At 48.1% G+C, this 25,283-nt stretch overlaps 1 protein-coding gene across 1 annotated transcript; it reads right to left on the reverse strand.

Moving 5' to 3' along the window:
• Positions 1-25,108, reverse strand: LOC125457236 (V-set domain-containing T-cell activation inhibitor 1-like). Its single transcript, XM_048541187.2, has 5 exons — positions 25,023-25,108; positions 22,058-22,104; positions 6,015-6,353; positions 2,947-3,234; positions 1-2,134 (listed from the first exon to the last, which is right to left on the reverse strand). Coding segments are annotated over exons 1-5 (729 nt in total). The 5' UTR covers positions 25,025-25,108; the 3' UTR covers positions 1-2,081.
• Positions 25,109-25,283: the final 175 nt, after the last annotated feature.

A 25,283-nucleotide genomic window follows, 5' to 3' on the forward strand; every position in this document is an offset into this window, starting at 1 on the left:
TTCAACTAATATTTGAACTTTATTTCATTTCAAGCAAAATGCAGTTTGATTCATAAAAATATAATCACAAAGGTTAAAAAAAAAGCAAACCACATCCAAATAATCTGACACGAAGTTAAAATGCAGAGTCTTATATGAAAGGAACATGAAGTAGGGAATGTCGCTCTTGAGGTCAGTGTACTCCAAATGAATTCTGTCACAAAAAGTGCTGCTCCAGTTCCTGGCCTATTCCACCCCTACCTTATACGATCATCCATACGCCTATCTAATAGTCGCTTAAATGCCCCTAATGAGACTGACTCCACTACCCTCTCCGGCAATGCATTCCATGCTCCTACCACTCTCTGAGCAAAGAAACTACCTCTTGACATCTCCCCGATATCCACCCCACCCCCACTCGCTTTAAAACTATGCCCCTCGTAATAGCTACCTCCACCCTAGGAAAAAGTCTCTGGTTATCCACTCTATCCATACCTCTGATCATTTTGTACACCTCTATCAAGTCACCTCCCATCCTTCGTCATTCTAAAGAAAAAAGCCCTAGCTCTCTCAGCCTTATCTCATAAGACCTTCCCTCCATTCCAGGCAACATCCTGATAAATCTCCTTTGCACCTTTTTGAACGCTTCCACATCTTTCCTGTAGTGAAGTGACCAGAACCGAACACAATACTCCAGATGTGGCCAAAACATACATGAACAAAAATGAAATTGTTCTGCCCGATGATAATATTCTGTCCATATTATAGTTTTGACTTGGCTTATCGATACAATTACCAACAAGTACAATAAAAACTTGAAACATTCCCAAGAAAAGATCCAACACCCCTCCCTATCCCCATAATCCCACATTTACCATGGCTAACCTACTGAACCTGCATAGCCCTAAACACTACAGTGCAATTTAATATAGCAAATTCACTCCAGCTGAATATCTTTGGATTGCGGGATGAAATCAGAGCACTCAGCAGAAATCCATACAGACGCAGGGAAAATGTGCAAACTCCACAAAACCAAAACCAGGTCCCGGACGCTGTGAAGCAGGAGGGCTAACCACAGCGCCACCTAATTTTGTTCTTTGCCTAATTCACTACTGGCAGCATTTCTAAACTGCTGCTTCTTGGCAAATACAATAAACTATCAGAAAATTGCTGAAAATTGCATTGGAAGTAGTTCAGAGAAGGTTCACTAGATCAGTTCCAGAGATGAAAGGCTTGTCCTACAAGGAAAGATGGAGCAGTTTAGGCTATACCTGCTAGAGTTCAGAAGGACGAAAGGAGAACTGGTCGAGGCGTATAAGATGCAAAAGGGGTTTGATAAAATAGAGGCTGAGTGCATGTTTCCCATGCGAGAACAATCTAGAACAAAAGGTCATCACTTTAGGTTAAGGGGTGGCAGATTTAGAATAAAGGTGAGGAGGAATTACTTCAGTCAAAGGAACTCATTACGTGAGAGCATACATACGGATATACATGGGAACATATAGAGGAATTAAGAGCAGCAGAAAGTAATTCAGCCTTTTGAGTCCACTTCACCATTTAATGTGGTTGTGGCTGATCCTATCCTGGTCTCAGTTCCACTTTCCTGTCTGCTCCCCATAGCCCTTTATTAGGTTTTTCATCAAAAATATCAATCTCTTTCTTCAATCTGTTGATTGGTTCAGTTTCCACTGCACTCTGGGGCAGTCACTTCCGCAGATTCACAACCATCTGAGAGAAATCTGTTTCTCCTCATCTCAGCTTTACTCCAGCGTGCAGTGGATGTCAGGACACCGAATAAATGGAAGGAGCAGACAGACCGATTTTAAATTAGTAATGGGTTAAAGGATTACGGGAAGTAGGCAAAAAGGTTAAGACTGAGATGAGATCAGCAATGATCATATTAAATGGCTGAGCAGGCTCAAAGGGATGAATTGCATATTCCTGCTCCTAGTTCTTATGTTTTTTGTTTATATTAGGTAATTGTGTCCACTGCGAACTAGTGCTGCACATCTTGTGTCTGAAAAGCTTTGCAATCCATATAAGAAGAGAAGAATTGTTCAGAGAAAGTATTTGAAGACCTCAATGGTAACATCACTTTTGACTTATAAATCGAGAGAAGGTTCTCCATCATCCAAACGAATCATGGAATTCCCATCTGAAAGAAAAGGAAATGTAAAGATATCACTATTGTTACTGCTCACCATTTCTTACAAGGTGTTGATGTGTAAAACCAGTCCTGCCATGGAGAAGTTCCACATTGTCAAGGACAACTGAAGACATCTTTAGACTGGGGAGAGCATTTCAAAGTTATCCATGATAGTTTAGGCCTGGCACTCAGCCAGCTCAAAAAAAAATGAAGGTAAGAGAGGGAATAATGACTTCTAACCCTCAATCTGGAGAAGATGATGAGATTCCTGATACCTCAGCAAAGACACAGGGCAACGAGTGAAGACAGAAGAAGACTGCTATTAACAAACAGATGAGACTATCACTTCCAGCCATGGAGCTCAGCTTCGTCTATCTCATTGTCTATATGTAGTCAGTGTTCAGATCTGAGCGAAGTTTCCCCATCAGCCATGGAGATTAATATTGCTATACTTCCTCCATCTGGTATTGACATCTGACACCAGTCAACCATTGTCACTTGTTGTGTGTTGTGTATCTTTTTCTACATACTTAGGTTGTGTAAAACATCAAAAGTATTGCTTCTTAAGAAATTTAAATTAACTACCTTAAAATTTCTTATGCATTCTTAATGGCTTACATTGTGACTTCCAAACTCTAAATCCTACAAAACTCAATACATTTAAAGGAGAAGCAAATTTAGAATTGTTCTAACACAGCTTTTAAGGATGTGTTATTGATGTGCTTTTCCTCTGCATAACAAAGATATTTATTTTACACAATTTTTGTAACAGTTTGTTAAGTTAAATATAGTATCAACAATGATCTCGGAAATAGACTCACCTGTGAATGCGACTCGAGCACGCTGAGGTTTACCCATGTACTTGTGCCATACAGAGCAGATATACTGATTTTTGGAGTCATGGTTTTGTTTCAGATAATGGTCCACAGAATATAATCCATTTTTGTCTCTGGTCAAATTTGTTTCACTAACTTCATTCAAATTTTTCCCATGTTTGTCTTCCCATTTAATCTCTGGTGCAGGGTATAAGCCCGAAGATTGGCAAGTCAGCACATCACCATTATCCCCATTTGATTTCCAGACGATACCAACATTTCCAGAACCTCTTGCTAAGAAAAAAATTGTGGTTATTGCAATAACTAATAATAGCATAAATGAATAACAATTTCTGATTTTTCCAAAAGGATCCATATGCATAATCTTCAACCAGTTTTAGAATGTTACAATTTTCAGAACAGCTTTGAACACATATTTAGGACATTTCATATTCTGTGGTCAATAATGTAAGTTTCATTTACTGCAGAGCAAATAAAAAAAACAAGCACTATTTGATTCCCTTATGCGGGAATTACTGGCTTTGAATTAAATAAAGGTACCAGAGAAGCATGGACGATAACAGACATGAGGTCATTCAGCCCACTGTTCCTGTGCAGACATTTGGAAAGTGTTGCTTTGCCATAAGCCATATCCCTGCCTTTTCTATCACCCTATTTATCAACCTCAACTACTTGTCCTACTGCTACTTGATATGATTTACAGTCAGCATGGCTTTAAGAGGGGCAGATCATGCCTCAAAAGCCTTATTGAATTATTTGAGGATGTGACAGAACACAACAATGAAGGTAGAGCCATGGATGTGGTGTATATGGATTTTAGCAAACTATTCAATAAAGTTCCACATGGTAAGCTCATTCAGAAAGTAACGGAGAGTGGCAAAATTGGTATCACTCTCACCTGAATCAGAATGTTGTGGAGTTTTGCCCCAAATCAGACTTTTTTTAAGCAGGACTGATTATTGAATGGACCTTGGAATTTGTCATAAAACCTCATTCATTTCTCTTGATATCTTTGATGCAATAACTTTGAATTTTCTATCCTTTCTCTTCCAATGAATATGTTTCGTTTGTAGCTAAGTGATTTTTTTTTTCCTTTTTATGCTCCATGTATACATATACATATAATTAAGTTGATATAAGGTCTAGATGAGCCAAGCTCTTTGTAAACATTGTCATTTTGATGTTCTTTTTACTCAATGAATGTTATTATGAAAGCAAAATAGACAGCTAAACTCATGTTATGACATGGTTAGAATGCAATAACCTTTTAAAGTATATAAAAGGTGAGACCTAGAGGACTTGTTAAAAGAATAATGCTACAAGATTCTAGATTTTACACAAACAATAATACTTTACTCTGCAAGATAGAACATTAACACAAAGTACAATACATGCACAAGTTAGTGCCCATATTTAACAGGTGCTAAGCATGGGTAATATACTGTGATGGAACACACTACAGTGCTCATCAAATGTACAGATCCCATGGACTTCTTAGCATCTCCTCCAACCCACCACTGCCCCACATCCCCAGATATTAATGACATAGTGGGTCTTCAAATCTCTGTCAATCCAGCCTTAAACATCCCTCCCAAGAGCCAAATCCAAAAGGCTCCAATTCTAAGTCTGCTCCTGTTCTCATTAATCATTTCTTGTTTGCTTCTCAACTTTGTAGTCTTAGCGTTACTGCCCTACTTGCAGCACCCTGAATCCTGTGAGCCATCACAGCTTCCAGAATTTTTCCTTAAGCCTTGACTGAAATGCCTCAGCTGCCTAATAAATCATACAACTTGGTCTGAGTTCTAACACTGCAAGGAAATCCACCTGTTCTTGACTTCTACTCACTATCTCCTCCATGGAACAACCATGAAATTCATTTGTCTTCCACACACACTAGATCTAAGTATTAGTTCTTCTGACACGGAATCTACTCTGGCTCTTTATATACCTATCGATCTTCAGTAACTGTAGTGCTTTGAATTCCTATTCAGTTGACGCAAACGGTTCTGCGTGATTGATTGAAAACCCTGCACCAAGCTCATCTCGAAATGCCAAATTGAATGCTGCCACCCAGCAACTTTTACAACTATGTGCACTCTGAATATTATATTCCCTACGATCCTGGCTTACTTAATACATAAAAAAAGAAAATTTGTCAAGGATTTCATCACAATGTGTTATTTTCTTGAAATTTTAATGAAGTTTATAAATGAGTATCTGTACAATAATGCATTTTCTTTTCACCTGATTCCATGAATACCACTGGCAAATGCTCCCTTTTCCCGTACCTGAGGTTTTAAATTCACTTGAACACAGTGTGGAAAAGAATCCGATAGGGAGAATAACCAACCTTTGACAGAGCTATGGATCATAAATGAGATAAGCGCCCAATGTGTGATCCTCAAAACTCTGCCTATGTCTCCATGAATTGCCATATAAACCACAATGGCCAAATGCACACACAGGAAAGTTTCACCAGTTAATACCAGCAGGCAGGTGTCAGTTTAGAATGACAAATTGCGGAAGATCTGAACAATTCTTTGTTTTGCTATACTCTCCAGCTCTGAAAGTGATGCAGCTCAACAAATTCACTGTGGCCAAGTTTCAACTTCCAATTGTGGTTTCTCATCTGTAAGATAATCAACCAGCAACTGAAAATCAGGGGCATAGTGTTTTAGACTTCAGTCTCATATTCTACATGCAAAGTTTACCAAATTCAATTTGCAGGCTAATCTTGCAGGACTCTGTTTACAATTTTCAGGAACACATTGTTGACCTCTGTTCCAACCACAATGAGCCCATTTATTCCATGCAGTGGGTGGTCTAGCTAACTATTCTGAAAGTGAGACAAAGTGATTATACTTAACATTAATGCCAAGTTTAGCTATCCAGATGAGAAGCCATTATTATTGTGTTTCTGTAAAATGCTTTGCTAGTTACCATAAGAAATAAAAAGTGTCCTTCCCTTTGCTGTCATTGGCAATCTTTGTAATAATTAAAGAAATTAAACAAATGATTTCAATTGTAGAAAGACAGCAGAATGGCTGACATACCCCAAACAGACAGCACAACTGTTGCATCGCCGAATCCATCGATGATGTTGACGCTGCACTTGTACCTTCCTTCATCCCAAACATTAACATTCTTCAGAGTAAGAGATGCATCTCCTCCCTTGACCCTGCTACCTCCAAGTGCAGTTCTCTTGGTGTAGTTCCTGTGTTGTTCACTGAAGTCATCCGCATCATTCCTGTATTCATGGACACTTTGTTCTTCACCTACCTTCTCCCAGATCACTGTCGGGTTACTGTCACCTTTGCCAAAGGTACATTTGAGAGTGACATCTTTGCCAACTGCTGTAACCACATCCTGGTCACAAATAACATCAAATGCCTCTGCATAAGAAATGAAAATTACACATTTACAAACAAACCTTCCAGTACGTATTAAAATAAACAATATAAACTTCTGCTCAAATAAATTTTATACCATTTACACAAGAAGTTGTTATGCCCCTAAAATGGTTAGATTGCGATGGGAAAGTCTTCCAAGTTTGTTTTCACTCTTGTTTGAAGTTATGACATCAGAACAGGAGGAGCTCTAGGGAATTCCCCTGTCTATGTAAACTGCTGTTAAGTCCATAAGATCATAAGATATAGGAGCAGATTTAGGCCATGAGGCGTATCAAGGCTGTTCCACTGTTTGATCACTGCAGATATCTTTTTGGCCCCATTCTCCTGCCTCCTACTGTGACTCTTGATCCCCTTAATGGTCAAAACCTAATCCATCTCTATTTTAAAGATATTCAATGACTTGGATTCCACAGCCTTCCAGTGGCAATGAGTTCCACAGACCCACTACCATCTCACTTCTAGAGTGAGAAATTCCACCACATCTCACTTCTAAACAGTCATACCCTCTTCTACTCGTGGAAACATCTTCTCCACATCCACTCTCTCCAAGCCTTGCAGAATTCTGTAAATTTCAATAAGATATCCCCCTTTGTCCTTCTATACTCCATCAACTACAGGTCCAGAGTCCTCAACTATTCCTCACATGATACGCCCTTTATTCCCCACGATCATTCTTGTCAACCTCCTCTGGGCCCTTTACAATGCCAACACATCCTTCCTGAGATAGAGGTCCCAAAACTGCAATTGTCATGGACCAGGCCAGATCCCTTCAAAATATTTTAGGAAGGTAGTCTAGACACTAACTTTTTTTTATTTTAAAGGAAGAGGCAAGTGGATGTTCCAGGTGTGACGCAACTGGTCAAACAACACAGCTTTAACCAAAACACAATTTATTTAATACTACAGCTGAAACACGCACAAAAGAAAGCAGAATTTAGTGTTACTTACCTCTTGGAAAACTTAACCGACCCATTACAGCGACTTATCTAATTGACTATTCCATTATAATAATATCTCATAAACACACCCCTTGGGAAAAAGGCAAATTCAAACACAGAGCCTTACAGGCAGGAGGGTGCAACATCCAAAGAGATTTCAGAGAAACTCAATGAGTAATCCTTCACTGTAGCTTGCAACACTTCTCCCACTCAAAACATCTTGTGACTGCTACATCTAAAAAAAAATTAGAAAAAAACCTGAAGTGGGGAGAACTGGCCACTCTCCTTCCTTTGCTAACCTTTTACTCATTAGATTCTTTGTCGCCTCTGCCTTTACAACTTCTCTCCAAAAACCAAGGACCTTTTTAAAGTGATAGCATCATCACACAATGCTAACATTGCATTTGCCTTCATAACTGCCAACTCAACCTGCATGTTAAGTGAATGTTGAACTCAGACTCCAAAATCCCTTTGTGGTTCAGACTCAGAAGCCTTTCCCCATCTAGAAACTAGTCAACATTTCTCTTCTACCCATCAAAATGCAGAACCTCACACTTTCTAATACTGTATTCCAACTGCCACTTCTTTGCCACCTCTCCTAGCCTATTCAAGTCCTTCTGCAGCTTCCCTGTTTCCTCAACATTACCTGCTCCTTCCTCCTACCTTTATGCCTTCTACAAACCTAGCAACAAAGCCCTCAGTTCCTTTATCCAAATTGTTAATGTATAACATGAATAGTTGTGATCCCAACACTGACCCCTGTGGAACAATTCCCTACATTTATTTTTTCTAAGTATCTCAGCCAGCAGTTCCAGTATCTTCATATCTAACTATTAATCTGTTATTTTTAGAGCAATAACATTGGTGTACATTTGACGGACTGAGTAACCTCTTTCGTGGTATCTCTATGATGCTGGTGTTATAGCTGAACTTACATTTAGAGACTTTCAGGAAGACCAAAAGTTCACTGGAAAGTCACTTCACAAGTCTGGCTCAGGCAGCCTGTGTGTCGGCTCCTGGTGCTTTAAGCAGACCTCATTTCCACTCACATTCCATTCAGACCAGAGGTAACAAATAATAACGGCAGGCTATATTACCAGATCCTAACATACATATCTGGAAAGGAGCCACTAGCTCACAGGGGCTGCTCTTGCCACTTGGCATTTAAAACTGCATTGGTCCAAATACAGGATCAGAGTGGTAAGTTTCCTGCTTCAGTTAAACAACGCCTATATCACATGATCATACTCTAGGGTAAAGTGTCAATGCAACCTTGTGACCAGAGCTAAGGCTGACAACCACAGAAAATGATTAACAACTATCCAGTCCTGTGATATTGAAAGGATCAGAACTGTCATATTCCGTATGTTGCTGGCATCATTTACGAAGCAAACTTGCCAGATTCATGTGAAACCCTGCCACCACAACATTCGAAATCTCAGTGCTGGTACTCTACAGCAGAATACAATACCCACGCCGTAAAAGGTCATCAACTTCATGTCAATACTCAACTCAGCAATGTGTATGATAAATGGTAGCTCTTTATCTACACCCTAGCCCTAGCTTTTTCTCATCATAATCATCAATCCCATGAAATCTAGCTCTGCCTTAAAAATATTTTAGGACTATGGAACTCTCTGCTTGAAAAGATGGTGAAAGAAAAGCCTGAAGACCTCAGACAGAAAAAAATTGCCCCATGTCAGTTTTAAATGAGTGATGATTATAAATAGTGACTGGAATTCTGGATTCTCCCATAAGAGGAATCATTCTTTCCACTCAGACCCTGTCATAACTTGTGTATTCAGCCCATAATCTTCATACAACCTCTTTATAAGAGCGACACTTTATAAGAAACACTTAGCCCACTTAATGTTTTTGAGAAGATTTGTAGCTTGGGCTAGGTAACATCATCAGTGTGCCTCTGGTGAAGCGTTGGTGTTCTGTCCCATCTGTTATGTATATGCATCGGTTTGCTGGGGTGGTTGGTATTAATTCTGGTTTTGTTTCTCAGTGGTTTGTACACAGGGTCAAATTCAATGTGTTTGTTGATGGAGTTCCAATTGGAATACCAGGTCTCCAGGAATTTGAGCCAAACAGAGACACGCCAGGGAATTTCTGTACAGCCTGTACACAAACCACTCAGAAACAAAACTGGAAGTAACACCAACCACCCCAGCAAACCGAGGCGTATAAATAACAATAGGGACAGAACACTGACGCTTCACCAGAGGCACACTTGATGATGTTACCTAGCACGGTGATGAAAGGCTTGCAGCCAAACCCAACAGCTCGGTAAGCATGTCCACAATCACATTTAGCCCACACTCTTGCTTTTTCTCTATAGCCTCACAAATTTCTTCTCTTCAAATAGTTTTCCATTCCTTTTTCAACAATACAACTGAACGCATCAAAAACTTGGGTAAATACTTTCCAAATCTTAACCACTCATTACGTCATAAAGTCCAGTTCTTACGCCAAACACCTTAGATCAGTGTCATTGTGTGGAGCTGGAAGAACACAGCAGGCTAGGCGGTATCAGAGGAGCAGGAAAGGTGACGTTTTGGGTCGGGACCCTTCTTCGGAAAGGTCCTGACCAGAAACATCAACTTTCCTGTTCCTCTGATGCTGCCTAGTCCACTGTGTTCCTCCAGCTCCATACTGTGTTATCTCTGACTCCAGCATCTGCAGTTCTTGCTATCTCTTAGATGAGAGTCACCTGCTTTTCAGCCCTTCTGCTAATGAACTCAGTTTCTGTGGATCTACTCTGCTCAGGCATCTCATGATTAAATAGCTGCTCAAAAATCTGTCTTCATACCTCCCGAGTAGACCAGCCCCCCGCTTTACCATCAGTTTGTCACCCTGGAACCATTCTGGTAAACCTTTTCTGTATCCTCTCCACACCGTCATAACTTTCCTGACGTGTAATTCCCCGAATTAGATATAGTACTCCAGTTGAGGTGGAATTGGTGATTTATAAAAGTTTCTTGTGGAATCTTTCTTTTCTAGTCAATACATTGGCAAATATTTGAAACACCTATTAGTGACTTTCTCAGCTCTCGTGCTATCTCAAACAATTTGCACCCTCTCCCCCTGAAATGTATCCTTTGGAAATGTATCCTTTATTTTATACTTCCTTTTCTCATGTTCAGACCATAATGTATAATTCCATATCTCCCAACAGTAAATTCATCTGTCACATGTCAGTCTAATCTACCAGCTTGTCTATGCTTTCTGCAGGTTTATCATTGCCCTCTTCACAGTTCACTATTATATATTTTGAATAATATGCAAAATTTAAAATAGTGTCCTACACACACGAATTTAGCTAGCGAGTTTTGAGAAGATTTGTAGCTCAGGTTGAGGTTCTGGATGTGAGTTTGCTCGCTGAGCTGGAAGGTTAGTTTTCAGACATTTCGTCACTTTTTTTTAATATTGAAAAAATATACTTTATTCATAGAATGTACAAAAAATAAAACATTTATACGCCTACCCAGTCATGCAAGCCACTCCGGGTTACCCGGGGCTACATACACCAACTAAAGGAAAAAAAAAACAAAACAGAGAAAAAAAAACAAAGCAAAGAAACCGCCCCGGCAGTCGTCACCCCGCACAGTCCCATTTGGCCCCCTGACCAGTTGGGGAAGGCACCAGCTGGGCCCAGTTACCAGATAGGGCCCTTTTTTCTATTCTGGACGAGGGGTTTCATACCGTGGTCTTTCCCCACCACACCTTGGCGGTGGCTGCCCCAAGCTTCAGCGCGTCCCTCAGCACGTAGTCCTGGACCTTGGAGTGCGCCAGTCTGCAACACTCGGTCGGGGTCAGTTCTTTCAGCTGGCAGACCAGCAAGTTGCGGGCAGACCAAAGAGCGTCTTTCACCGCATTGATGGTCCTCCAGGTGCAGTTGATGTTGGTCTCGGTGTGCGTCCCGGGAAACAGCCCGTAGAGCACGGAGTCCCGCGTCACGGAGCTGCTCGGGACGAACCTCGACAAACACCACTGCATCCCCTTCCAGACCTCCTGCGCATAGGCACACTCCAGAAGGAGGTGATCGACAGTCTCGTCCCCCCCGCAGCCACCTCGAGGGCAGCGTGCGGTGGTGCAGAGATTCCGGGCATGCATAAAGGATCTCACTGGCAGAGCCCCTCTCACCGCCAGCCAAGCAATGTCCTTGTGCTTGTTTGAAAGTTCTGGAGATGAGGCATTCTGCCAAACGACTTTGGCAGTCTGCGTGGGGAACCACACGACGGGATCCACCCTCTCCTTTTCCTGAAGGGTCTTAAGGATATTACGTGCTGACCACTGCCTGACAGCCTTGTGGTCAAAGGTGTTTCCTTTCAAAATTTCTCCACGAAGGACAGGTTGTACGGGACGGACCAAATACTCGGAGCGTTCCACGACAACAAGACCAGGCCCATCCTTCGCAACACCGGGGACAGGTAGAACCTCAGTAAGTAGTGACACTTGGTGTTTGCGTACAGAGGATCTACGCACAGCTTGATGCAGCCACACACAAAGGTAGCCGTCAGGGCGAGGGTGGCGTTCGATACGCCCTTTCCCCCATTTCCCAGGTCTTTGTACATGGTGTCTCTGCGGACCCGGTCCATCCTCGACCCCCAAATGAAGTGGACGATGGCCCGGGTGACCGCAGTGGCGCAGGTCCAGGTAATAGGCCAGGCCTGCGCCACATACAACAGTACCAAAAGCCCCTCGCACCTGACAACCAGGTTCTTACCCGCGATGGAGAGGGACCGGAGCGTCCACCTGCCCAGCTTCTGCTTCAATTTGGAGATACGCTCCTCCCAAGTCTTAGTGCATGCCCCAGCTCCACCAAACCAAACATCCAGCACCTTCAGGTAGTCTGTCCTGACAGTGAAGGGGATGAAGGAGCGGTCGTCCCAGTTCCCGAAGAACATGACCTCGCTCTTACCCCTATTGACTTTGGCACCCGAGGCCAGTTCAAACTGGCCGCAGATGTCCAACAGCCTACTCACCGACCGACGATCGGTGCTGAAGACGGCGACATCATCCATGTACAGGGAGGTCTTGACCTGAAGGCCTCCGCTGCCTGGGATAGTCACGCCCTTCAGGCTCACGTCCTTCCTGATGGAGGCGGCGAAGGGCTCCACACAGCACACGAACAAGGCAGGAGAAAGCGGGCAGCCCTGCCTAACTCCAGATCTAACAGGAAAACTGTCTGATTCCCACCCGTTGATCGAGACTGCGCTAACGATGTTGGCGTAGAGCAGCCGGATCCAATTGCGGATGCCCTCCCCGAACCCCAATTTGGAGAGGACCTCCCTCATGTAAGCATGAGAGACCCTGTCGAAGGCCTTCTCCTGGTCCAGGCTGACGAGGCAGGTGTCCACCCGCCTGTCCTGTACGTAGGCGATCGTATCCCTGATGAGCGCAAGGCTCTCAGCGATCTTCCTGCCCGGCACAGCACAGGTTTGGTCAGGGTGAATCACCGACTCCAGGACAGACCTGACCCGGTTGGCAATGACCTTGGCCAGGATTTTGTAGTCCACGTTCAAAAGTGAAATGGGACGCCAATTCTTAATTTCTTCCCTCTCCCCCTTCCTCTTGTAAATGAGGGTGATGATGCCCTTCCTCATGGACTTGCACATTTCCCCTGCCCAAAGCGCACTATCGTACACCTCCAGCAGGTCCTGGCCGACCAGGCCCCACAGAGCAGAATACAGCTCGACCGGTAAGCCATCACTTCCGGGAGTCCTATTCCTCTGCAAGGACATGAGGGCTCTGGCCAGCTCGTCCAGGGATATCGGCCGGTCCAGCCACTCCCTCGTGCCGTCGTCTAAGACCTCCGTGATAGACGACAGGAACGACTCGGAGGCCATGCTGTCCGTGGGCTTCGTGTCGTACAGTCCGGCATAGAAGTTCTGATGATCCTCAAAACGTCGGGCCGAGACGACGTCACCGAGCCGTCGTCCTCCTTCAGCCGGCTAAGCACAGAGCACTCTTTGTGCACCTTCTGAAAGAAGAAACGCAAGCACGTCTCGTCCTGCTCCATGGAGCGGACCCTGGACCGGAAGATTATCCTGGAGGCCTCCGCGGCGAAGAGCGAGGCTAGCTGGCCCCTCACCTCGCGGAGGTCCTCCGTGACATCAACCCCCATCAACTGCAGAAGGAGCAGGTTCTGCACCCTTTTCTGGAGTCGCGACAGCTTTCCCCGCCTCTCTCTTGCCTTCTGAACACCCTTGAGGACAAAGAACCTCTTGATGTTCTCCTTCACCGTCTCCCACCAGTCGCCTGGAGACTCAAAGAGGGGTTTCACGGTTCTCCAACCGGTGTACTCCGTCTTAAGCTCCTCGACGTTCTCTGGGGTCAACAGAGTCGTGTTGAGCTTCCACGTCCCCTTGCCGGCCGGCTGGTCGTCCTGTAAGTGACAGTCGGCCAACAGGAGGCAGTGGTCAGAGAAGAACACCGGCTCGACACCAGTGGATCTGACCGAGAACGTCCGTGACACAAACAGGAAGTCTATCCTTGAGCGAATAGACCCGTCTGGCCGCGACCAGGTGTACCTCTGCTGCGCTCCGTCTGCAGGGGTGCTGAAGACGTCGAGCAGCTTGGCGTCCTTCACCGTGCCCATCAGGAATCTGGATGTGACGTCCAGTTGAATCCCCCCACCCGCTGTCCCCACGCCGGATCTTCCATCTGCATCAATGATGTAGTTGAAGTCTCCGCCTAGGATGACCGGCCTGGACGTAGCCAGCAGGGGGGGAAGCCGCTGCAGGACGTCCAACCGCTCACTCCGTACCACTGGGGCGTACACGTTGATCAGCCTCAGGGGAGCATTCCTGTAGGTGATGTCAGCCACTAGGAGGCGCCCCCCCCCACCACCTCCTGAACTTGAGAGATGGTGAAGTTGTGCCCCCGCAGCAGAATAGCCAGGCCCAAGGAGCGACAGTCGTTACCCCCCGACCAGATCGAAGGCCCACAGGTCCAGGCGCCGGACCATTTCCCGTACCTGCCGAGGTGCGGTATCCCGCACTCCTGCAGAAACAGGAGGTCCGCCTTGATGGTGGTCAGGTAGGCCAACGTGGACACACATCTCGCGGTTGACTTGACGCTGCGCACATTAATGCTCGCAATTCGTACCCCCATTGTGGGCAGTGACCGCAGTACCCTCCCCAAGTCCAAGGTCCAGCCCCTCCATCTGTCCCTTCATGCCCATTGCCCGGGCTAACTGCTAGACGCTTTCTGGGCTCAGGAAACCGTCTGTGCTGCCTTCCGGGTGGCATCCCCCCGCCAGGGGTGCGGAGGCAGGAGGGTCCGGCTCCGGATCAGGCTGGGGACGTGCTGTTTCCTCCTTCCCGCCTGGACGTTCCGGGGGGCCCTCCAGTGCTCCAGCGGCACTTGACTGGGTGTCGGAGTGAGCCTCAGGACGCCTCCCGTCACCTGGAAGCGGGGTGCTGCTTTCCTTCCCCCTCGAGACCTTTAACTTCTGCTTCGGTTGGGCCCTCTCCGAATCCTCCTCGTCAGAGGAGCTCTTATAGCCCCCCTGTAGCTGCCTCTTCCCTCCTGATTGTTGTGGTTCCTGGGCCCGTCGACGCACCTTCCTCCTCGCTTTCCGGACTGTAGTCCACTCCCCTGGGTTGCCTGTCGCCGCCTCCATTGGCTCCGGGTTGTCGGGGGGGATCGGAGCCTGCAGGGGTGCTTTGCTGGCCTCGGGCCCATCCTGCAGGGCTGGGCCCTCCTGCACGGCCTGGCCCTCCTGCACATTAGTGGGGTCCTTGCTGGGCCCTGGTGCCTTCCTCTCCTCCGGGGGGGCTGGCCCCGCATTTCCCCTGCCGGCGACCTGGGCGTAGGTGGTACCCCGCCGCGGGCATGCCCTATAGAAGTGGCCCGCTTCCCCGCAAAGGTTGCAGCTTCTCTCTCGTGGGCAATCCTTTGCCAGGTGTCCCTCCTCCCTGCAGTTCCTGCAGATGGTGACTTTGCAGTCGGCCGCCATGTGACCTGACCTACCACAGGCATGGCAGACTTTAGGTTGCCCTGCATAGGTCAGGTAGCCCCTGCTCCCGCCGATCGCGAAGCTGGACGGTGGGTGTGCGACATTCCCGTCTGCGCCCATCCTCAGCGTCACCTTGACCTGCCTCTTACTCATCCAGATGCCAAAGGGGTCCACGATGTCAGTTAGGTCCCCTTCCACCTTCACATACCTTCCGAGGAAGGTCAGGACATCAACTGCTGGCACATGCGGGTTGTACATGTGTACAGTCACCATACGGCTCCTCTGTGCTGGCATCACAAACAGTGGGACAGCGGTCAATACAGAGAGGGGGCCCTCACCTCCTTTCTCCTTGAAAACCTCCAGGAAGCGCTCGCAAAGCTTGGCACTCCGGAAGGTCACATCGTAAAAACCCCCTCTGGGGAAATCCTGCAGGCGGTAAATGTCCGCAGCAGCAAACCCGCAACAGTCCAACAGGACCCTCTTCACGAAGAAGGTGCGGTCCACAGGTGCACCTTCATCCACCTTCTTTACAGAAACACGGATGGTGTTCCGGACCCCCTGACCTGGGGCACGAGCACTTGCCGCAGCCATCGTTGCAGGTTGGCTGCTCCCCTGAACCAGCGTTAGGCCGAAGCCAGCATTAAGATCCACTGGTCGCGAGGGTGCACAGCCAACCCGACGTCCTCCTTTCACCTCCAACACAGCACTCTCGTCCTCTCGGTCCACAAGAGAGTGGGTCTTTATTGTGTTTGAGATGTAAGCTGGTTCACTGAGCTGTAAGGTTTGTCCCCAGATGTTTCGTCACCATTCCAGGTAACATCAACAGTGAGCCTCCAACAAAGCGCTGGTGTTATGTCCCGCTTTCTATTTATCTGGTTAGGTTTGCTTGGGTTGGTGATGTCATTTCCTGTTCTTTTTCTCAGAGGAAAAGAACAGGAAATGACATCACCAACACAGGAAATGACATCACCAACCCAAGGAAACCTAACCAGATAAATAGAAAGCTGGACATAACACCAGTACTTTGTCGGAGGCTCACTGTTGATGTTACCTAGAATGGTGATGAAACGTCTGGGAACAAACCGGCAAGCTCAGTGAACCAGCTTACATCTCGAACACAATAAAGACCCACTCTCTTGTGGACTGAGAGGAGGAGAGTGCAGTCTTGGAGGTGAAAGGAGGACGTCGGGTTGGCTGTGCACCCTTGCGACCAGTGGATCTTAATGCTGGCTTCGGCCTAACGCTGGTTCAGGGGAGCAGCCAACCTGCAACGATGGCTGCGGCAAGTGCTCGTGCCCCAGGTCAGGGGGTCCGGAACACCATCCGTGTTTCCGTAAAGAAGGTGGATGAAGGTGCACCTGTGGACCGCACCTTCTTCGTGAAGAGGGTCCTGTTGGACTGTTGTGGGTTCGCTGCTGCGGACATTTACTGCCTGCAGGATTTCCCCGGAGGGGGTTTTTACGATGTGACCTTCCGGAGTGCCAAGCTTTGCGAGCGCTTCCTGGAGGTTTTCAAGGAGAAAGGAGGTGAGGGCCCCCTCTCTGTATTGACCGCTGTCCCACTGTTTGTGATGCCAGCACAGAGGAGCCGTATGGTGACTGTACACATGTACAACCCGCATGTGCCAGCAGTTGATGTCCTGACCTTCCTCGGAAGGTATGTGAAGGTGCAAGGGGACCTAACTGACATCGTGGACCCCTTTGGCATCTGGACGAGTAAGAGGCAGGTCAAGGTGACGCTGAGGATGGGCGCAGACGGGAATGTCGCACACCCACCGTCCAGCTTCGCGATCGGCGGGAGCAGGGGCTACCTGACCTATGCAGGGCAACCTAAAGTCTGCCATGCCTGTGGTAGGTCAGGTCACATGGCGGCCGACTGCAAAATCACCATCTGCAGGGAGGAGGGACACCTTGCAAAGGATTGCCCACGAGAGAGAAGCTGCAACCTTTGCGGGGAAGCGGGCCACTTCTATAGGGTATGCCCGCGGCGGGGTACCACCTACGCCCAGGTCGCCGGCAGGGGTAATGCGGGGCCAGCCCCCCCGGAGGAGAGGAAGGCACCAGGGCCCAGCAAGGACCCCACTAATGTACAGGAGGGCCAGGCCGTGCAGGAGGGCCCAGCCCTGCAGGATGGGCCCGAGGCCAGCAAAGCACCCCTGCAGGCTCCGATCCCCCCCGACAACCCGGAGCCAATGGAGGCGGCGGCAGGCAACCCAGGGGAGTGGACTACAGTCCGGAAAGTGAGGAGGAAGGTGCGTCGACGGGCCCAGGAACCGCAACAATCAGGAGGGAAGAGGCAGCTACAGGGGGGCTATAAGAGCTCCTCTGACGAGGAGGATTCGGAGAGGGCCCACCCGAAGCAGAAGTTAAAGGTCTCGAGGGGGAAGGAAAGCAGCACCCCGCTTCCAGGTGACGGGAGGCGTCCTGAGGCTCACTCCGACACCCAGTCAAGTGCCGCTGGAGCACTGGAGGGCCCCCCGGAACTTCCAGGCGGGAAGGAGGAAACAGCACGTCCCCAGCCTGACCCGGAGCCGGACCCTCCTGCCTCCGCACCCCTGGCGGGGGGATGCCACCCGGAAGGCAGCACGGACGGTTTCCTGAGCCCAGAGAGCGTCCAGCAGTTAGCCCGGGCAATGGGCATGAAGGGACAGATGGAGGGGCTGGACCTTGGACCTGGGGAGGGTACTGCGGTCACTGCCCACAATGGGGGTACGAATTGCGAGCATTAATGTGCGCAGCGTCAAGTCAACCGCGAGATGTGTGTCCACGTTGGCCTACCTGACCACCATCAAGGCGGACCTCCTGTTTCTGCAGGAGTGCGGGATACCGCACCTCGGCAGGTACGGGAAACGGTCCGGCGCCTGGACCTGTGGGCCTTCGATCTGGTCGGGGGGTAACGACTGTCGCTCCTCGGGCCTGGCTATTCTGCTGCGGGGGCACAACTTCACCATCTCTCAAGTTCAGGAGGTGGTGGGGGGGTGCCTCCTAGTGGCTGACGTCACCTACAGGAACGCTCCCCTGAGGCTGATCAACGTGTACGCCCCAGTGGTACGGAGTGAGCGGTTGGACGTCCTGCAGCGGCTTCCACCCCTGCTGGCTACGTCCAGGCCGGTCATCCTAGGCGGAGACTTCAACTGCATCATTGATGCAGATGGAAGATCCGGCGTGGGGACAGCGGGTGGGGGGATTCAACTGGACGTCACGTCCAGATTCCTGATGGGCACGGTGAAGGACGCCAAGCTGCTCGACGTCTTCAGCACCCCTGCAGACGGAGCGCAGCAGAGGTACACCTGGTCGCGGCCAGACGGGTCTATCCGCTCAAGGATAGACTTCCTGTTTGTGTCACGGACGTTCTCGGTCAGATCCACCGGTGTCGAGCCGGTGTTCTTCTCTGACCACTGCCTCCTGTTGGCCGACTGTCACTTACAGGACGACCAGCCGGCCGGCAAGGGGACGTGGAAGCTCAACACGACTCTGTTGACCCCAGAGAACGTCGAGGAGCTTAAGAGGGAGTACGCCGGTTGGAGAGCCGTGAAACCCCTCTTTGAGTCTCCAGGCGACTGGTGGCAGATGAAGGAGAACATCAAGAGGTTCTTTGTCCGCAAGGGTGCTCAGAAGGCAAGAGAGAGGCGGGGAAAGCTGTCGCGACTCCAGAAAAGGGTGCAGAACCTGCTCCTTCTGCAGTTGATGGGGGTCGATGTCACGGAGGACCTCCGCGAGGTGAGGGGCCAGCAAGCCTCGCTCTTCGCCGTGAAGGCCTCCAGGATAATCTTCCGGTCCAGGGTCCGCTCTGTGGAGCAGGACGAGACGTGCTCGCGTTTCTTCTTTCAGAAGGTGCACAAAGAGAGCTCTGTGCTTAGCCGGCTGAAGGAGGACGACGGCTCGGTGACGTCGTCTCGGCCCGACGTTTTGAGGATCATCAGATCCTTCTATGCCGGACTGTACGACACGAAGCCCACGGACAGCATGGCCTCCGAGTCGTTCCTGTCGTCTATCACGGAGGTCTTAGACGACGGCACGAGGGAGTGGCTGGACCGGCCGATATCCCTGGACGAGCTGGCCAGAGCCCTCAAGTCCTTGCAGAGGAATAGGACTCCCGGAAGCGGCCGCTTACCGGTCGAGCTGTATTCTGCTCTGTGGGGCCTGGTCGGCCAGGACCTGCTGGAGGTGTACGATAGTGCGCTTCGGGCAGGGGAAATGTGCAAGTCCATGAGGAAGGGCATCATCATCCTCATTTACAAGAGGAAGGGGGAGAGGGAAGAAATTAAGAATTGGCGTCCCATTTCACTTTTGAACGTGGACTACAAAATCCTGGCCAAGGTCATTGCCAACCGGGTCAGGTCTGTCCTGGAGTCGGTGATTCACCCTGACCAAACCTGTGCTGTGCCGGGCAGGAAGATCGCTGAGAGCCTCGCGCTCATCAGGGATACGATCGCCTACGTACAGGACAGGCGGGTGGACACCTGCCTCGTCAGCCTGGACCAGGAGACGGCCTTCGACAGGGTCTCTCATGCTTACATGAGGGACGTCCTCTCCAAATTAGGGTTCGGGGAGGGCATCCGCAATTGGATCCGGCTGCTTTACGCCAACATCGTTAGCGCAGTCTCGATCAACGGGTGGGAATCAGACAGTTTTCCTGTTAGATCTGGAGTCAGGCAGGGCTGCCCGCTCTCTCCTGCCTTGTTTGTGTGCTGTGTGGAGCCCTTCGCCGCCTCCATCAGGAAGGACGTGAGCCTGAAGGGCGTGACTATCCCAGGCAGCGGAGGCCTTCAGGTCAAGACCTCCCTGTACATGGATGATGTCACCGTCTTCTGCCCCGATCGTCGGTCGGTGAGTAGGCTGTTGGACATCTGCGGCCAGTTTGAACTGGCCTTGGGTGCCAAAGTCAATAGGGGTAAGAGCGAGGTCATGTTCTTCGGGAACTGGGACGACCGCTCCTTCATCCCCTTCACTGTCAGGACAGACTACCTGAAGGTGCTGGGTGTTTGGTTTGGTGGAGCTGGGCCATCCACTAAGACTTGGGAGAAGCGTATCGCCAAATTGAAGCAGAAGCTGGGCAGGTGGATGCTCCGGTCCCTCTCCATCGTGGGTAAGAACCTAGTTGTCATGTGCGAGGGGCTTTCGGTACTGTTGTATGTGGCGCAGGCCTGGCCTATTCCCTGGACCTGCGCCGCTGCGGTCACCCGGGCCATCTTCCACTTCATTTGGGGGTCGAGGATGGACCGGGTCCGCAGGAACACCATGTACAAAGACCTGGGAAATGGGGGAAAGGGCGTACCGAACGCCACCCTCGCCCTGACGGCTACCTTTGTGTGTGGCTGCATCAAGCTGTGCGTCGATCCTCAGTACGCAAACACCAAGTGTCACTACTTACTGAGGTTCTACCTGTCCCCGGTGTTGCAAAGGATGGGCCTGGCCTCGTTGCCGCGGAACGCTCCGAGTAGTTGGACCGTTCCGTACCACCTGTCCTTCGTGGAGAAATTTTTGAAAGGAAACACCTTTGACCACAAGGCCGTCAGGCAGTGGTCAGCACATAGTATCCTCAGGACCCTTCGGGAAAAGGAGAGGGTGGATCCCGTCGTGTGGTTCCCCACGCAGACTGCCAAAGTCGTTTGCCAGAATGCCTCATCTCCAGAACTTTCAAACAAGCACGAAGACATTGCTTGGCTGGCGGTGAGAGGGGCTCTGCCAGTGAGATCCTTTATGCATGCCCGGAATCTCTGCACCACCGCACGCTGCCCTCGAGGTGGCTGCGGGGGGGACGAGACTGTTGATCACCTCCTTCTGGAGTGTGCCTATGCGCAGGAGGTCTGGAGGGGGATGCAGTGGTATTTGTCGAGGTTCGTCCCGAGCAGCTCTGTGACACGGGACTCCATGCTCTACGGGCTGTTTCCGGGGACGCACACCGAGACCAACATCAACTGCGCCTGGAGGACCATCAATGCGGTGAAAGACGCTCTTTGGTCTGCCCGCAACTTGCTGGTCTGCCAGCTGAAAGAACTGACCCCCGACCGAGTGTTGCAGACTGGCGCACTCCAAGGTCCAGGGCTACGTGCTGAGGGACGCGCTAAAGCTTGGGGCAGCCGCCGCCAAGGCGCGGTGGGGAAAGACCACCGTATGAGCCCCCTCGTCCAGGAAAGGGAAAAGAATCCTATCTGGTAACTGGGCCCAGCTGGCGCCTTCCCCAACTGGTCAGGGGGCCAACTGGGACTGTGCGGGGTGACGACTGCCGGGGCGGTTTCTTTGCTTTGTTTTTTTTTTCCTTTAGTTGGTGTACGTACCCCTGGGTAACCCGGAGCGGCTTGCATGACTGGGTAGGTGTATAACTGTTTTATTTTTTGTACATTCTATGAATAAAGTATATTTTTTCAAATAAAAAAAGATGATGAAACATCTGAAAACTAACCTTCCAGCTCAGCGAGCAAACTCACATCCAGAACTAATTTAGCTTTTCAACACAAATCAAGAAAAACAATGGTGCTGACATTTACCCTTGGGAAACACCACTGCTGCCCAGAAAATTAGTATTCACCAGTATTCTGTTTCCTATCATTTAGTCAAGTTCAAAAGTCTGTCACATCACACTTTATCAAATGCATTTGGATAGCCACATATACCATATCAACTACATTAATCTCATCAACCTCTGTTGTTTCATCAAAAAACACAATGAAATTAGGCAAAAATATGTTGCCATAAATATTTAATATTATTCATTCATACTTGCATTTTCGTTTAGATTCAATCATGCGCATTAAGAGGAAGAAAAAAAAAACTTACCAAACTGAGGAAACTGTAGAAGTATGAGACAGCACAGTGCCCGCAACCTGAAGAAGATTTAACAAATGCTTAGAAGCAAGGAACGTGTGCTGAACAGTTCTGGACCATTTCTAAGTGATCCGACATGGCAATGTTATCCTAAAGGGTATAGGTCTGCAACTACACATCAATGATTTGGGTAAACCTAGAGGAATTACTATCTACAGTCCTAAGTAACACTAAAATAGGAGGGCTAGTCAATATTTCAGAAGGGGTACAGACTACAATATTGAATTGAAAAGATGATGCAAAAGAGAGAAAATGTGGTCGACAGAATTCGGTGTCGTCAATTGTGTTTCAGAAAGCAGGGAATGTGAATGAGTCAGTGAGATAATGTGATAGAATGCAGGAGTGAGGGAGTGTGTGCAAGGGAAAATGTATGTGAAGTACAGAGGGGGAAGAGCCACATGAATACAGGAGTGGACAGCACATTGAGAGGTGGTATGAGAGGGAGAGGGGTAGTGTGAGAGAGGGAGCATTAGAGAGGGGGAGGGTTCATCAGAGTGAGAGAGGGGAGTGTACAAGAGAGTGAGTGAGAGTGTGATGTGTGATAATATGACCGCTAGGATAGTCTGTCATCACCACAAAATGGCAGATGTCTCTAAAAACATGAGGTACTGAGAACTGGCATGTATGCCAGCTGTCCTGTCCATCTGAAACCAACTATCCATTTTGCTGTAAACCCAATCTTAAAATCTGCAAATCACCAGACTCGTTGCAGTCAATCCTGATTGATAAAATGTTTGATAACATAAACAAATTAGGAATGGTATAATTGTCACAGAGTACTCTGCATTGTTTCTTTCACTCTTCATGAGACCTGGGTGTCACCAGCAAGCCCAGTGATTTGTTGCCCATCCCTAATTGCCTCCAAACTGAACAGCTTGCTTCATTTTGAAGAGCAATAAAAAGTCAACCAGATGTTGAAAACTTGGAGACACGTGGGGGCCAGATTCCACAAGAGACATCATTGAAACTTTTGCACGCAGATAATTTGTGTTGTTACACACAAAAGCCTCAATTTGTGCAGTAACTGTGTTTCTGGAGTCCCAGAGAGATGAAAACCAATGGCACTTTCTGTCAGTTTTGCTGGGACTGGTTTTCAGTTCCAGACTTACATATTTTTCAATCAACCTGTTGAGAAATGTGTTGACACACCTCTGGAGCAAGTGGCAAGCTTACAGGCTCAGGGATATGGATAATACCACTACACCACAACAGCCCCTAATTTCAGATTTATAAATTAAATTCATATTAATTCAGCTGCTATAGTGAGATTTGAACCCACTTACACCAAAGCATTAAGTTAGTACTTTCAGTGAAGTTCCACCACACCACCATCGGCCTCAAGCACTAAATTACAAATGACAACAACATGCCAATACAAAGGGTAAAACTGGCATTCACTAGAATGACGTCCAGTATTAGAAAGTACAAAGGGAGAACAGGTGTTATGAGGAATGGTAAGATTTCCCAAGCACCCCTTCCACAACACTACATTTCCATGTATCCTTTGGTTACAAGAGTCCATTTAATCAAATCCCACAACCGTCCGAACCAGAGATCGTAGGAACTGCAGATGCTGGAGAATCTGAGATAACAAGATGTAGAGCTGGATGAACATAGCAGGCCAAGCAGCGCCATAGGAGCAGGAAAGCTGATATTTCGCGCCGAGAGGGTCTAGGCCCGCAACGTCAGCTTTCCTGCTTCTTTGATGCTGCTTCGCCTGCTGTGTTCATCCAGCTCTACACCTTGTTATCTCCTTCTTAACCAGTCCTGCCTCTTCTTGGCAGTATTGTGACTGTACTCACACAACATGGACTACAAGAAGCAAGTTCACCACCATCTCCTCAACAGTAATTATAGATAGACAGAAAAAACTACACCAGTAATTTCCGGATTCAAAAAAGTGCTCCATGCCTTTGTCTGTACGACACCAACGTGCTTCCCACACCACACTCTTGAAGTCAAAGATTTGCAGGTACATTGCCTTCAGAACTATAAGCTGTCTGTCGCAAAGCACTCGGCCAACGAAAGTTGTTGTATGTTGTGGGCAACAAAGGAGTTTATACAACTGGGGTTTGATGGAGGCATTCATATTCCTCGAAAAGAAACAGGTCATGCACGGATTAAAGCTCCTGTGCCTGCCCAACGTAAATATTGCCATCTAAGAGTTTTTGTGGAGCAGTGACAGTGATCCTATCTTTGAAGATCCAGTTTTAAGTCTAGAATGAGGATCTGATGAACAGTTAGCAGTGTCGCAACATATCCAGATAAATTGGTTAAGAGACTACATCGTGCATCCCTGGGCCGACAGTGCCATTTCATGGCATAACGAGGTGTAGAGCTGGATGAACACGGCAGGCCAGTAGCATCAGAGGGGCAGGAAAGCTGACATTTCAGATCTAGACCCTTCTTCAGAAAACTATCCAACACCGTTTCAGCAAGAAGACAGGTACCTCAGGTATGTTCTACTCTTCCAAACATATACAAACAAGAAGTCCCAAAGGTTTTTGAAGAAGGGTCTCAGCTGAAACGCCAGCTTTCCTGCTCCTCTGATGCTGCTTGGCCTGCTGTGTTCATCCAGATCTACACCTTGTTACCTCAGATTCTCCAGCATCAGCAGTTCCTACTATCTCTAGGGCTGATTTAGTGTTCTGTCTTCTTGAGCTCCTTCGACCTATTGTTATGAAGCACTCTTTCATTTATAAAACAGCTCTAACGCATTTCTTAAAATCACAATTACATTCCAGTACGTTAATTTGCTCTTTCGATATCGATAGTTCTATATCCGAAACCTTTAACACCCATTATCAAACAGTCTGCTTGAAGAACTTGTTCATAATCAATCAGCAGAACATAAAGATATTCATCTAAACTTAACGGTATAAAAAGCTATCTACAAGAAACATTATGTATAACTTACATTATGTCTCAATTTTGTTCAGTATCAATGTCAGGATCCGCAGTCTGTACAAACAGGAACACAAAACTGCTCTGTAGCCCGCCCAGAACTGCGTGTAAACTCCTATTGAAACTCCCGTTTCAATTCCGTCACTTGTGTCTGGGCAGAAGAATTTTTTACAGGTTTGAAGTAACGACCGCGCTGTAATCCAGACTAAACCCTAATCTGATTTAAATTTCAACGGATGGTATTGGATTGATCTCAAGGTTTGTGTGATAATTA

The sequence above is a fragment of the Stegostoma tigrinum genome, chromosome 12 (genome assembly GCF_030684315.1).
Source record: "Stegostoma tigrinum isolate sSteTig4 chromosome 12, sSteTig4.hap1, whole genome shotgun sequence".
NCBI lineage: Eukaryota > Metazoa > Chordata > Chondrichthyes > Orectolobiformes > Stegostomatidae > Stegostoma > Stegostoma tigrinum.